The sequence below is a fragment of the Clupea harengus genome, chromosome 22 (genome assembly GCF_900700415.2).
Source record: "Clupea harengus chromosome 22, Ch_v2.0.2, whole genome shotgun sequence".
Classification (NCBI taxonomy): domain Eukaryota; kingdom Metazoa; phylum Chordata; class Actinopteri; order Clupeiformes; family Clupeidae; genus Clupea; species Clupea harengus.
The window spans coordinates 22,853,624-22,867,135 of record NC_045173.1 but is presented as its reverse complement, the minus strand read 5'-3'; the positions used below and the strand labels follow the sequence as shown (position 1 = coordinate 22,867,135).

At 42.7% G+C, this 13,512-nt stretch overlaps 1 protein-coding gene across 1 annotated transcript in view; it reads left to right on the top strand.

Annotated features, from left to right (window-relative positions):
- The window catches only part of LOC105899158 (collagen alpha-4(IV) chain-like), a 30,386-nt gene extending 16,886 nt beyond the window's left edge, over positions 1–13,500 (top strand). The window contains exons 29-48 of the mRNA XM_042702983.1: positions 239–397; positions 676–843; positions 977–1,117; positions 1,478–1,582; positions 1,726–1,907; positions 2,038–2,101; positions 2,266–2,340; positions 2,481–2,489; positions 2,577–2,666; positions 2,784–2,888; positions 3,008–3,079; positions 3,351–3,479; positions 3,641–3,748; positions 4,992–5,147; positions 5,576–5,683; positions 7,913–8,053; positions 8,428–8,544; positions 10,347–10,535; positions 11,358–11,641; positions 12,269–13,500. Coding sequence (XP_042558917.1) covers positions 239–397; positions 676–843; positions 977–1,117; positions 1,478–1,582; positions 1,726–1,907; positions 2,038–2,101; positions 2,266–2,340; positions 2,481–2,489; positions 2,577–2,666; positions 2,784–2,888; positions 3,008–3,079; positions 3,351–3,479; positions 3,641–3,748; positions 4,992–5,147; positions 5,576–5,683; positions 7,913–8,053; positions 8,428–8,544; positions 10,347–10,535; positions 11,358–11,641; positions 12,269–12,550 — 2,684 coding nt within the window. The 3' untranslated portion in view covers positions 12,551–13,500. The remainder of the gene's footprint in view (positions 1–238; positions 398–675; positions 844–976; positions 1,118–1,477; positions 1,583–1,725; positions 1,908–2,037; positions 2,102–2,265; positions 2,341–2,480; positions 2,490–2,576; positions 2,667–2,783; positions 2,889–3,007; positions 3,080–3,350; positions 3,480–3,640; positions 3,749–4,991; positions 5,148–5,575; positions 5,684–7,912; positions 8,054–8,427; positions 8,545–10,346; positions 10,536–11,357; positions 11,642–12,268) is intronic.
- Positions 13,501–13,512: the final 12 nt, after the last annotated feature.

The window sequence follows — 13,512 nt, the reverse complement described above, 5'->3', positions numbered from 1 at the left end:
CACTGTTGCACTGTTGCACTGTTTGTTTGTTTGTTTGTATTGTATTGTATTGTATTGTGTTGTACATTTTGTGTAAGCACACTGAGAGTCACTTTACCAAGTCAAATTCCTTGTTTGTGCAAACTTACTTGGCCAATAAAACCTGATTCTGATTCTGATTCTGATTCTGATACTTTTTGTTTGATGTGTATTGAAGTGTACTTTTAGTGCTTCCACTCAGTAGCAAGTGTTTCCACAGGAGGCCCAGGGTCACCGGGGACCAAAGGTTATAAAGGACTTATTGGAGATACTGGGCCCCCGGGCCCCCCAGGTCCACCAGGGCGGCCGGGTGTGGTTTGTGGCTCATGGCCAGGCTTACCAGGTCTGCCTGGTTCAGTAGGACCCACCGGACCCACAGGTGAGAGTCTGGGTGGGTGGTGGTTTCCAACCTGTTTTAATTACTGACTGTTTTACTATTAGTTTCTATCGGATTCACCTAATCATGCACACAACTTGAATTGTCACATGATGAATAATGTCTGCACTAGTCCGCGATGGCGTGAATCATCTTGGACGGGTGGCTTGATTAGAATGAGACCAAGCAACCACTGTAGCTGCAACCACTTCTGTGGATGATTTTCATGCTGTAGGCCAACTTGTACTGCCACATGAAACTAATGTTTCATTTCCTATAAGGTTACAAAGGTGGGAGAGGTGAGACTGGGACGCAAGGTCCCCCAGGCACTGGACCCAAAGGACGTCAAGGACCACCAGGACCACCTGGGCCACACAGTAGCCCTGGGCCAACAGGACACAGTGGGCTACCAGGTGACCCTGGGCTACCTGGCCTTAATGGCATGAAAGGTGAGGCCTATCACAGGTCATCATTGTAGATTTTTTACACCTGGACTGTACATAAATGGCTAATCAACTAATTGACCATCCAAAACGAAGGTAGGCTTTCTATAAACGAATATTAATCTTTGCGCCATCGCAGGTAACAAAGGGTTCCCAGGAAGGGTTGGCCTTGGGATATCTGGAAAGGCTGGTGTGCCAGGGCCCCAGGGAAGACAAGGGGACAGGGGTTACCCAGGGCTAGATGGAAATGTCGGTGATCAAGGATTAACGGGGAAAAAAGGTACCTTTTTCCTCTGTCTGCAAAAAGCTATATAAGTACCATGTAATGTTTTTTTGAGTCAAATAAACTTTTACCGAAATACATAGGAGCTCGAATATACAGTAAGATAAGTAGAAATTTGTTCTGTTGTAACTCATCTTGTAAATGAGTGAAGGTGATCTAAAGAAGAACATTTATATTCACATTATGTACAAAATATGTCTGAAGAGGTTTGGTTGCCATTAGTTTCTCTTTCAATTTTTTTGAAGTGGGAAAAATAAATATGAAATCCATACCGAATTACTGAACTTTTACCATTATTATTGTCTGAAGAGCTTTGCTATATGGAGGCAACTTGATGATTTTTGTCAATATTCACAGGTGATCGGGGAAACCCAGGACCTCCAGGATCAGGTGACTTTGTGGAGAAGGGTGAGAAGGGAAAACAAGGACGCCCGGGGCTGGATGGATATCCTGGACCCGATGGTAGGAAGTGATACAAAACACTGCATATATGACACAGGATTCCTTTGTACTTTATTCTTGTTTACATCTTATTCATCCATAACAGGATGATGTCTTATGAAACATGAGATATGAGACACAGCTGCTTTCTATTTCATGCACAGGTGAGAAGGGTTCCCCAGGTCAACCAGGTCACGTAGGGCTTAGAGGTTCGGATGGCCCACCTGGGTATCAGAAAGGCCGACTGGGCCCACCAGGAAGGCCCGGGCCACCTGGACTCCTTGGCCCTCCAGGACCCATAGGAGATCCTGGGCCTACTGGGGATCATGGACCCTATGGTGTCAAGGTAAACTTGGAAAATGACAAGCTTGTAGTCGATACACAATACACACCCTCTCACTGCCAATCACAATGGCCTGAGAAACCCTATACAGAAGGGAGCCGAATAATTCATTGTCATTTTCTGTTTAATTCAGGGTGACCCAGGCTTTCCAGGATCACCAGGACCACATGGAGCACCAGGCTTAACAGGCATCAAAGGTAGGTTGGATGGAAATCAAAGCCAAATAAAGCCATGGTTAAAAATAACTGACAGTAAGACCCTTGCAGCCTTTATAGTCAAAAAAGCAAGAACTGGGAATAAGAACCACAGGAGTGAAGGTCATCAGTGACATGACACGTATTTAAACATCTGCTTCAAACAGGTGAACCAGGGCCCAGTCAAGGACACCCTGGCCCCACAGGTCCACAAGGATATCCAGGGGAAACTGGTTCTCCAGGTTAATGCTGTAGATATGCATAAAGACATTTATTGATTATTTCACAGTATGGAATTTAGTGTCACAACATTTACAAACTTGGGGTATGTTCTCTGTCTGCCTTATTCTTTTCTCCATGTGCTGCCAATGGATATCATCAGGCTGTTCTGGTAATTAGTTTGTATTATATTATATTATATTATATTATATTATCACATGCATCCCAGTTCATTCATCTTGTTCTCTGTCTTACCCAGGGGTTAAAGGAGATGAGGGAGACAAGGGTTCGAGAGGGCCTGAAGGACCCCCCAGCTCTAAAGGGGACCAAGGTCCCAGAGGCCCCCGAGGTTTTTAAATATTTTAAATATCGAGTTCCCCACCACTTCCTCTATCTACTGTACCTATACATCACCTTCAAATCTATCACTCTTTCTGCTTCTAATGAGCTCTGTATATGTATGTAGGCCCCCGTGGCCCTCCAGGATCTTCATTACATGGCCCTGTAGGCCCACCCGGCCCCATAGGACCTCAAGGCCCTAAAGGTTACCCGGGACTACATGGCGCCCCAGGTACGGCACCCCAATGTTCATGTACTCGATTACCAAAGGAATAGCTTATGTTTGGGCTAAGGTTCTGTGTGGGTCTTACATGTGTAAATGTGTGATGGGGTGAACTCTGCTTCTTTCAGGCACACCAGGAGATCCAGGTCTGTTTGGTCTGAACGGCCTTGAAGGTTCAAAGGGAGAGAAAGGATCAAGTGGTAAGTCACAGTAAATTCCTGCCCTGTGCTAGTCATAAAAACATGGAAACCCACAGACATACCCCCCCCCCCCTTAATAAAACCAGGTTGTAACTTTGAATTTGTACTTTACAGTTCCCCACAAGGGTATACTTCATGGCCCTGATATTTTACCTAAACATATGTTTCCTTTCCTTTACTAATTAAAAGCAATTTGCAACGTCCTTTTTATTTGCAACGTTCTTTTCATGACCTGATAAAGTCATGTGCTCCACATTGTGCCCCTTTATAGGGACAGGCTTGAGTGGTTCCCCAGGAGAACATGGGTTGCCAGGAGATAAAGGAGTACAAGGAAGTCCAGGACTCCCAGGATATTCTCAACCAGGACAAAAGGGTTACCAAGGCAACCCAGGAAAACCAGGTACAACAAATAGTGTTACATGCTCATTGGTTCATTTCCCAACACTCGTTGGTAACTTGTGACATATTCCCAAAGTGTCTGTCTTCACTCTCCTGAAAATCATTAGGAATAAAAAATAAAGGGACAATGTCAACATAGTCTGTCTGTCTGTCTGTGTCTAGGCCTCACAGGGGAGACAGGTGAGACAGGCGATCCTGGCAGAGACTGCACACACAGCAACAGAGGACCTGAAGGGTTTCCAGGACCCCCTGGCCTAGATGGACCTTCAGGTTGGTACCTCAGGGAATATTACGGTATGGTAGAGATATGAGTATGTCGTGTCTAAATGAATAAATGTGTGTATGTGTTTGTGTATTTGTTTGTGTGTGTGTGTGTGTGTGTGTTATGTGTTTGTCTGTCTATGTTTTTTTTTTTTACCTGAGCCCTATTTTCCCATCTTTTTGGGTCCAAATATTTACTAGGGACAAAAACAATTTCTACAGTGTCACCTTAGAATGCAATAATGCTCTCCCACCCCCTCATTCACAACCTGCATTCATGACATAAAACTCTGGATGGCCAACAACCTCAAACTCAACACTGACATTTACATTTACATTTACATTTAGTCATTTAGCAGACGCTTTTGTCCAAAGCGACGTACAAGGGAGAGAACAGTCAAGCTAAGAGCAATAAAAAGCATGGTGTAACAATAAATACTACTTTACATGAGAATTAGAAAAACAACGACCTAGAAAAAAGGAAAAAGAAGTGCAGGAATGTAACTGCTGAAGTGCAAGTTAAGCGCTAGTCAGGTGCCAGGTGACAAAACTGAACTCATAGGTGAGAGCTGATAGGCCCCAAAACCACGATCACGAACCATGACCTCCTGTGTCGACTCTAACTCCCTGTTCAGTGGCATTATTAACAAAGCAATAAACAAACTGTATATCCAGATTATCACCCCAACCCTTTATCAACTCCACTGGTTACCCATTTAGTCACGTATCTAATACAAACTCCCCCCTCACTACCTAAAAAGCTCCACATATTCTTGCCCAACAATCCCTCACGCATCCTCAGATCCATCCTCACATCCATCCCCTGGCACAGGACTACTGATAGCCACCATAGGGGGGTAAGTCATTCAGTTTCATGGCCCCCAAACTCTGGAACACCCTACCACAACATCTCCGTGAACGCACCAAAATCACCTCATTCAAAACACAACTGAAAACATATCTCTTACAGTAAGAGGATAAGAGATCTCTCTCTCTCTTCTCATAGTCCTGCACTCCGGGCTCCCTGTAACTTGTGTTCCGATGTTCCCCCTCTGCTTTCCCTGTGTTGTTGTTGTTGTTGTTGTTGTGGTTGTTTGTTATGTTGTCTTCCTTGACAATGATGTTGTATAGCTATAGTTGCTGTTGTATAGTACTTGTCACCATGTAAAGCTACCTTAGGTTTTTATAAAGCCACTACATAAAGAACATTTATTTGTATTATTATTATTATTATTGTTAATATTATTGTCAGGACCCCGAGGGCCTGTAGGACCCCCAGGCCCAACACATGCCCATCCAGGAGACAGTGGTGACCCTGGGTGGTCAGGAACAACCGGACCCAAAGGGGACCCAGGACCCCGTGGGCCTCTGGGACCTCCAGGATATCCTGGACTTGATGGACTTAAAGGTGAGAGGAAATTAGAACCACTGTGCAGGCAGGGCCATATATTATCAGCTAGCCATTGTAAGGCAATAGCTACTCTCATCAGCTCAATAGTACACAACCTCAGGTGTAATGGAATTGTGCATTCCAGTCATTCATATATAGTCTAAATCTATCAACTAAAGATACATCAGTTACATTATTTTGAAGATTCTTACAGTTTATATTAAAAATCTTAACATCAGAAAATCCTATCCTTAATGTTAATGTTATATGGACCCTAATGTTTGCAGGATGGAATGTACATTAATAGCCTTGTGATAGGCATTAGTGAGCTTTTGTTATGCATTTCAAGCATGTTTCTTTAAGCCAGCATTTTACATACAGTACATTTCCACAAGCCAGTTAAAAACAGTTATTTAAAATGAAGCATTGTGATTTTGTGCTGCCAGGAGCCAGAGGATTTGATGGTCTCCGAGGACCACCTGGACCTCCAGGGCTGTATGGCTCCGCTGATCCCCAAGGCCCCAAGGGAGACAAGGGATCACGTGGGCTCCCAGGTCAGTGCTTTTACATGGAACCAATGTAAATAGCCTACCAAACATAGCATAGAATGCTGATAGAAATGCAGGTTGCTCCTTTCTGCACCTTGTATCAACCTCTTCCCTTCTCTTCTGCCAGCTTTGATCACTATAGTGCCAAGGCATGCAAAGACTGAACGTTGTTCCAATTTCTGAATTTCTCTTCATTTGTTGGGGCACAGATTTTTACCACCTTGGTCTTAGCCCACTTTGTCTAGCACTATATGGCACACAGTCTAGTTTTGCTTCCTAGCCAGAAAGAAGATAGGGGGCTTAGCAGATGTCCCTGAAAAACCCCAATCTTCATTTGGAAGACTTAATTTCAAAGTGTATTGATGTCATGAACCGCCAAGTGTTCAACTCCAGTGGCTTCTACAGTAATCCTTAAGTTTCCTATGTGATTTCAGGAAAGCCTATCACATTAAGTCCTTGGTCTTCATGATTTTAAGGCCAGTGGCTTTATCCAGACCTCTGCTACAAATAAGTGATGGTGAAAGTCTGTGTCTACTTGTTGCGTTTCTGCCCTGAGATGCACTTCTCTTGTACTTCATAATGATCACAGCATCTATTTGGCTTTCTGCCTCTTTTGTGTGGAGTTGAGTTATTTGTGTGATATCTTAAGTGTTCAAACAACTACAAAAGATAATTTCTCTCCCAAATATTCACTGAAATGACGGTGTTCAAATATCATCAGCCAACCATGGCATTTAGGTCTCTCATGGATTACGTAACTTCCTCATGTTGCAAGCTATTTGTAATTGTAATTATTAATTGTCATTTGTGGATGTGTAGCCTTCAACTGTTATTCTGACACTTTGACCCAAATAGTATAGTTACTCATCCTGAAGAGTTAAACACATAACATACAAACAGAGGATCAAAGAGAACTTTAACTCCTTGGACCCCCAACACATGTGGGAAGGCATACAGACCATAACAGATGTCAAACCACCCAGTACTGTGCCCCCATCCAGCTCTGCATCCCTCCCTGACGAGCTGAACAACCTCTGCGCTTGGTTTGATCTGGTAAACAAGGAGGTGACCCTCAAAGCGGATCTCCCACCTGAGCTGCCTCTCTCACTTTCCACCTGTGATGTTTGTGCCACCCTGAGCAGTATGGAAGGCAGCAGGCCCAGATGGAATACCTGGCCACATGCTTAGACCTTTTACAGAGCAGCTGGCCAGGTTCTTCACCGACATTTTTTCAATCTGTCCATGGCTCAGGTAGTTGTCCCCACAAGCTTCAAGACCACCACCACTCGACTGTTAAGGCCCTAAGTTATTTGCGCCCAGTTGCACTCACCCCCATCATTGCAAAGTGCTATGAGAGACTGGTTCTGCCACTTCTGAAATCCTGTCTGCCCACTATCCTGTACCCCCATCGGTTTGCCCGATGCACCAACAGGTCAACAGAGGATGCCATTTCCTTGGTGCTCCACTCTGCCGTGACCCGCCTGAGCAGTCCCAACTCTTACTCTCGGCTCACGGTCCACTCTGTCGTGACCCGCCTGAGCAGTCCCAACTCTTACTCTCGGCTCACGCTCCAGCAGGCTTCGAAAGAGCTTTTCACTTGAGGCTGTGACCCTGCTGAACTCCACACCACAGCACTAAGCATTATCGTACTAATTACTGGACTATCTCAGTACTTTTATATTTGCACTGCTCATTTTTGCACTGGCTGAACCTCTCAATTTCAGATTAGTATTATTTTTATTGTACACACAACCAACTGGACATATTTTGTCTATACATACAATCCTTATATACTGTATACACTTCCCTTTCCTCTTCCTCTCTTCACTTCACCTCTATGTAGAACATTTAATATATTATACATATATAATAATCTTTCCTCTATCAATAACACTATACATGCTGTAAAAAAGAATCACCTACGCTGTAGTACTTACTTGAACTTGCAGTAAATACCTGCACTTATCTGTAAATAATACTATTCTTTTGCACTTCTGGTTAGATCCTAACTGCATGTCATTGGCTCTGTGCCTGTACTCAGCACAATGACAACACGGTTGAATCTAATCTTATCTAAAATAATCTAATCATGCTCATGTTAAGCTCCAATTCCTAACAACTCTTTACAGTCCTTTGACCGGATTAGTGAAACTGGTATCATTTTTATCAGAATCATTGGCATCAGAACACAGTCCTGTCCAACCCTTATCATTACAAATCTCTGTGTTCTCATAGGGCAAAAGGGCCTGCCAAGTCCAATAATAGATGTGCCCAGACCACAGCCACCCCGTGGACCTACTGGCCCCCCCGGTGTTGGTCCTGGCCCCACCGGTTCACAAGGCCCGCCTGGCCCAACTGGACCTCCAGGACACAAAGGTACAGGGACCCTTGTGATGATGTTTATTTGAGGGGGCATTCAGTAGTCATACAGTACAGTCAGTGCAGTCAGTACAGTCCAGACCAGTACAGTCATAATTTGTTGGTAATTCATGTATCTTTACTGTACAGGAATATCATAATGTGTTAATATGTATTACACAGGTGTAACATATCAGTAGGTAGAGCAAAATATTTGACATGATGAGTATAAGTCACTATGAATACATTGTGTATTGACAAAATGATAAATGTCTAAACATGGGTTTAATGTAAAGTAGTGTTTCTACAGTATAAGGTAGATACCAGCTCATTATTTCTGATGAGCTAGAGACAATTATTGTCTTACGAACTGATCATTAATGTCTCTGTAGGAGCCAAAGGTTTAGTGGGGACCCGTGGATCGGTTGGAGAGCCTGGTCCTGCAGGACCACCAGGATTTCAAGGAGATCCAGGTGTACCTGGAGCCCAAGGATTTGTTGGACCTGAAGGTATGAGGTATCTGTCACATTGCATAAAAGGCCAAAACATGGTGCAACTATTGAGAATAAATGAAATAATTTTCATTTATTGTTAATTTTGTATTATTTTTTTATTTTTTACACAACTCGCTAAGCTCGCTAATCAAGATGCTTTGCAATAGTAAAACAACTTCAACTAACATATGCATATGTGGTGCCCTCTTAGTATATAGCAGACTATGCCACCCTTTAGTTTATTCTCAAACGGAGGTTTAGAAAAATACAAAACAAATCTTTAATGAATATATCTGAGGTTATTAAATTGTGCAGTCAGGTTGGTCAATAAAATAACTACTAAGAAAAATTCACAAAATTCTCAGCACTTGGGATCCACTGAACTGTGCGGAGCTGGAACACTAACATGATGCTATGATCCCGATACCACACATGAATGAATTATGAAACTTTTCAAGCAATACATGCTAATCATTCAATACATACTATTCATTAAGAATGCACTGCACTGCAAACTTCTCACACTCTGGTGAACATATCACAATGACCCCAAACTATCGGTTAGTTTACCAAACCCCCATGCAGCTAAATTGAAGTTTTTAAAAAGAAAAATTCACTCAATAATTCAATTCAATTTTATTTATGTAGCGCGGAAACAATTAAATGGTCTCAAGGCGCTTTTCAGAGCCCGGGGCTTGAGCTTAGAGCAAGCACAAGGACAAGGGCAAGGGCAAGGAGAAACTCCCTGGCAGAAGGGGAGGGGAAACAATCAGAAACATGGCAGATGAAATCATACACGTATCAGGATGAGCATGCTAGCATACACAATACATACAAACACAACATGGAATATACATGATACATACAAAACTGATAGAGGATAAGGTGGGAAGAGTACATTCAAGTATTGTAACAGCTTAGTGGGTATACAGTGTGCTCATAAGTCTACTACTACAAGGGGCAGTGGAGGAATGGAACAGAAAACTATGCTGATGGTAGCAATTATTTACATTTCAGGTACATGCTAGCACAAAGTATATGGGGTAGAATAACTGCATGACTGTGTGGTGGGGGTGGGTAGGTGTAGGCCGAGGGTCAAGTCAGATGGAGAGACTACAGCAGCATCCCACACTGAAGATAGTGTAGACTAGGAGGGGGGGGGGGGGGGAGACAAAGTGAGTGGGTAGAGTTTGGCTGCCAATACGCATATATGTACTTAATGGATATGGTGATGAGGAACTATGTTCCCACAGCTATCAGCATTTGTGAGGTCACGCTATAAGAGACAGAACATTTGGTTAGTAAACATCAATTTGATAAACAGATGAAGAGATCAATTTAGGTAAGCAATTACTTTATCAGTATTAGTATAAGCACAATATGATATAGAGGCAAGGTGTATTGGAATTTTGATTATGTTTAGTTATGATTGGCTGACATGGTGGATGCGGATGCACAACAGTGCAGCAGTGAATGCCCTCCTAGCTATCTCAAACATCTTCAAGTTCAGTTTGATGACACATGGTCGAGTGAATAAGAGATAAATGCACCTGGCTTCCCTGAAAAACTAGCTTCTCTGGGTCTTCACTAGTTTTATGCTTTGGGTCGATAATATTTTATATATTTTATAGCACAACCTCACCAAATAAAGGATATTATAAAAAATACATCAGTTGGCGAGCTAGCTAGATCAGTGCCAATTATACTGTTGTTGATGCAAAGCAAGTCTATTGGCTATTAGCTAGTTAGTTTAATAGTTTTAGACAAAAACTTTGTAATGTCTCTTAAACATGTCCTTGCTCTATCTCATCTACCAGGCCCATCAGGTATACCAGGAGACCCAGGTTTCCCAGGAGGCACAGCAGCAGTTAGCCCTGGCTTCCTGCTTGTCATTCACAGCCAGTCAGTGACCATACCCAAGTGTCCTCATGACATGCGTGAGATGTGGACCGGCTACAGTCTTCTCTATCTGGAAGGACAAGAGAAAGCCCGTGCACAGGACCTTGGTATGTATTCACTGGAGAGATGGGATACAATAACATAGAGAGACTTTCTCTTTAGAGGAGGCAAGCATGCTGACATGAAATGTTATGTTTTAGGAAATGTAGTCTGAGTGAAAGAATCAACTATATCATACGTGGATATGATTGAATGTGACCACGTTGCATTACATCTGCGTAGTGTCCAGTTATGTGGACTACTACACCATAATGGACTTCTGCATTCAACCGATTACAAAAAGTGGAAAACGCGGCTCAGTAGCATCTGGTAGCTGCCCACCCAGTGGGAATATAATGGGTTTATATTGGTAAACCCCTTGTCATACGTAATTGAATATGCTTGAACTACAAACTTCTTCGCAGCTGCAGGGGGCATTCCAATAAATGCTGGGTTGGGTTGTTATAACAGCTGTGTTACCATTAGACCAACCCAGTGTTTGGTGATCCTTACCCAGCTGAAAGGGTTGCTTTTTGAACCCAGCCGCTGGGTAAGCTGGACCAACCCAATGCTGTTTGTATTAAAACACAATACTTTGTCTGTAAAAAAATTGAAAGTCACACCTTCTACTTCCAGCTCAATTTACATTATATGCTAATAGAGCTAAAACAGACACTAAGTTTGTGGGAAAAAAACTAAATCTGCATTTTAGAGTACTACAGTTGGCAGTTTAGAAACTATTCTAACTCCATATAAATATAGCATTTTTATTTAGAAACACAAATAGCTCCTACTTCGCATGTACACTTTAAGGCATGTCTTTGAGTGTGTGTGTGTGTGTGTGTGTGTGTGTGTGTGTGTGTGTGTGTGTGTGTATTCTCTTCCCACAGGTCAGGCAGGCTCTTGCATGCCCATCTTCAACACCATGCCCTTCTCCTACTGCAGCAGTGCCACCTGTGAATACGCCAGCCGTAACGACAAGTCTTACTGGCTCTCCACCGCCGCTGCTGTGCCCATGATGGCCGTGGATTCGCACAACATCTCCCTCTACATCAGCCGCTGCGTGGTGTGCGAGGCTCCGTCACCAGCCGTGGCCATCCACAGCCAAGCAGAGGAGCCAGTCAGGTGCCCAGGGGGCTGGAGGACACTGTGGCGTGGATACTCCTTCCTTATGGTCAGTGTGTTTTATGTGCACAGTACGTACGTGTGCAGAGTGCATTAGTGTAAGGTGTGTTTGTGTGGAGGGTAGGCGTGCCTGCTAAGGCTAAGTAAGTGTGTGTAAGGGTTTGTATTTGTATGATGTGTTGGGTTAGGGTTGGGTTTTGCGATGATGTATCTGTTTGGGTTCATCTTTGGGGGGTCAGAATTTGTTTCAGTGGAGTGATTACAAAGTTGAACATCATTGTCAAGCTCAGTGTGAAGGTTTCAAACTGTTTGTCCCAAGATACACAGATTGAATACACAGAATGAAAATAATATTACAATCATTTCAAAGAGAGAGGATGAAACAATACAGTAAGCTAAAATAACAAAAATGCGGTCAAATAAATATGGTAAAATATGCACTCACGTGTGTCTTAAATTAAATGATTACATTCATGGTAGGCAGGCAGCCATGCATGTGCATGTGTATATGCAAACTTTGCATACATATAAAAGTGTGTGTGTGTGTGTGTGTGTGTGTGTGTGTGTGTGTGTGTGTGTGTGTGTGTGTGTGTGTGTGTGTGTGTGTGTGTGTGTGTGTGTGTGTGTGTGTGTGTGTGTGTGTGTGTGTGCATGCTTGCACTTGTCTCGTCCTTAGTCCACTGGCTCGGGATATGAGGGGGGTGGCTCGTCTCTGACCTCTTCAGGAAGCTGTTTGGTGGACTTCCGTAACCAGCCCTTTATCGAGTGCCAAGGGGCCCAAGGCACATGCAACTACTTTGGGAACTTGTACAGCTTCTGGTTGACCAGTGTCAACGCTTTGGATCAGTTCAGAAGCCCGCCGCAAAGCAGCACACTCAAAGGTCCAGCAGAACAGCGCAAACTAGCAAGCAAATGCCATGTGTGTATGAAGACCACACAGTTTGTATCAGTAATCTGAAACATTCAAGTCTTGCAGTCAATGGGCTGTAAGTGTAGTTTTGTATAGATAAATTGCAGTCAAGAACCCCTGTGTTTTTCTTTTTTGCATTTAAGTTTTTTCCGTAGTATCTTTTGTAAAATCCTCCTGTTCGTTGTCATGCTTTGTGATGATATTTTTAGCAATTTGCTGGATGATTTCAGTGTTCATCTTTTAGCAATTACTTAAGAATTTGCCTAAATTGACCAAACAGAGACACAGCACTGGCCAGTAATGTATATTGTGGAACTATTAATACAAAGCTGTACTTGTCTGTCTAAAAATCTGTCTACAAAAATATCACTTCTTGTGGTATTTCTTTGACCATTTGCTCTTGAATTAATGAAATATATTTGATCAACTGCAGTTTCATCATCTTTGATCAAATATGTTTATCAAAGCTTAACACTGATCCCAGGTCAACTGCTTCGAAGACATGATAACAAGTCATCCAATACTAAATACCTTTGAACCAGTAGACCTCTAGAAGGAAGTTTGTTCAACATTCCCTTGTCAAACAAATATTCTCTTTTTTAGCATTTTTGCTCGGACTGATTTCTTATGGTGCTCTCAGGTCTCCGTGGGTAGACACTACCAATGGCATCTAACCTGCATTTGATAAATATATTTACAATTGGAACACTGTCATCAGTTTGCTTTAGAATTTGAACTTAAGGGTGCTGTCAGTATCCAATTGTACTGTATATGATTTTTTTAAAGAACATATTCTTTCTTTCTTTCTGTATGTTATGCTCTTGAGCCACAGATGCCATTATACTATGGAGTAATATCCCCTGTGTGTCAGTATGGTGTGCATGTTCATGTTTCATTAGTTTCTTCTTGATTGACTTTGGTGTAGAAACGTTCTGGTCGGGTGGAAAAGGTAAAACACACAACTGAGAATCACGAATAAATTGAGTTTTCCAGTGTTATCGCCATGATTT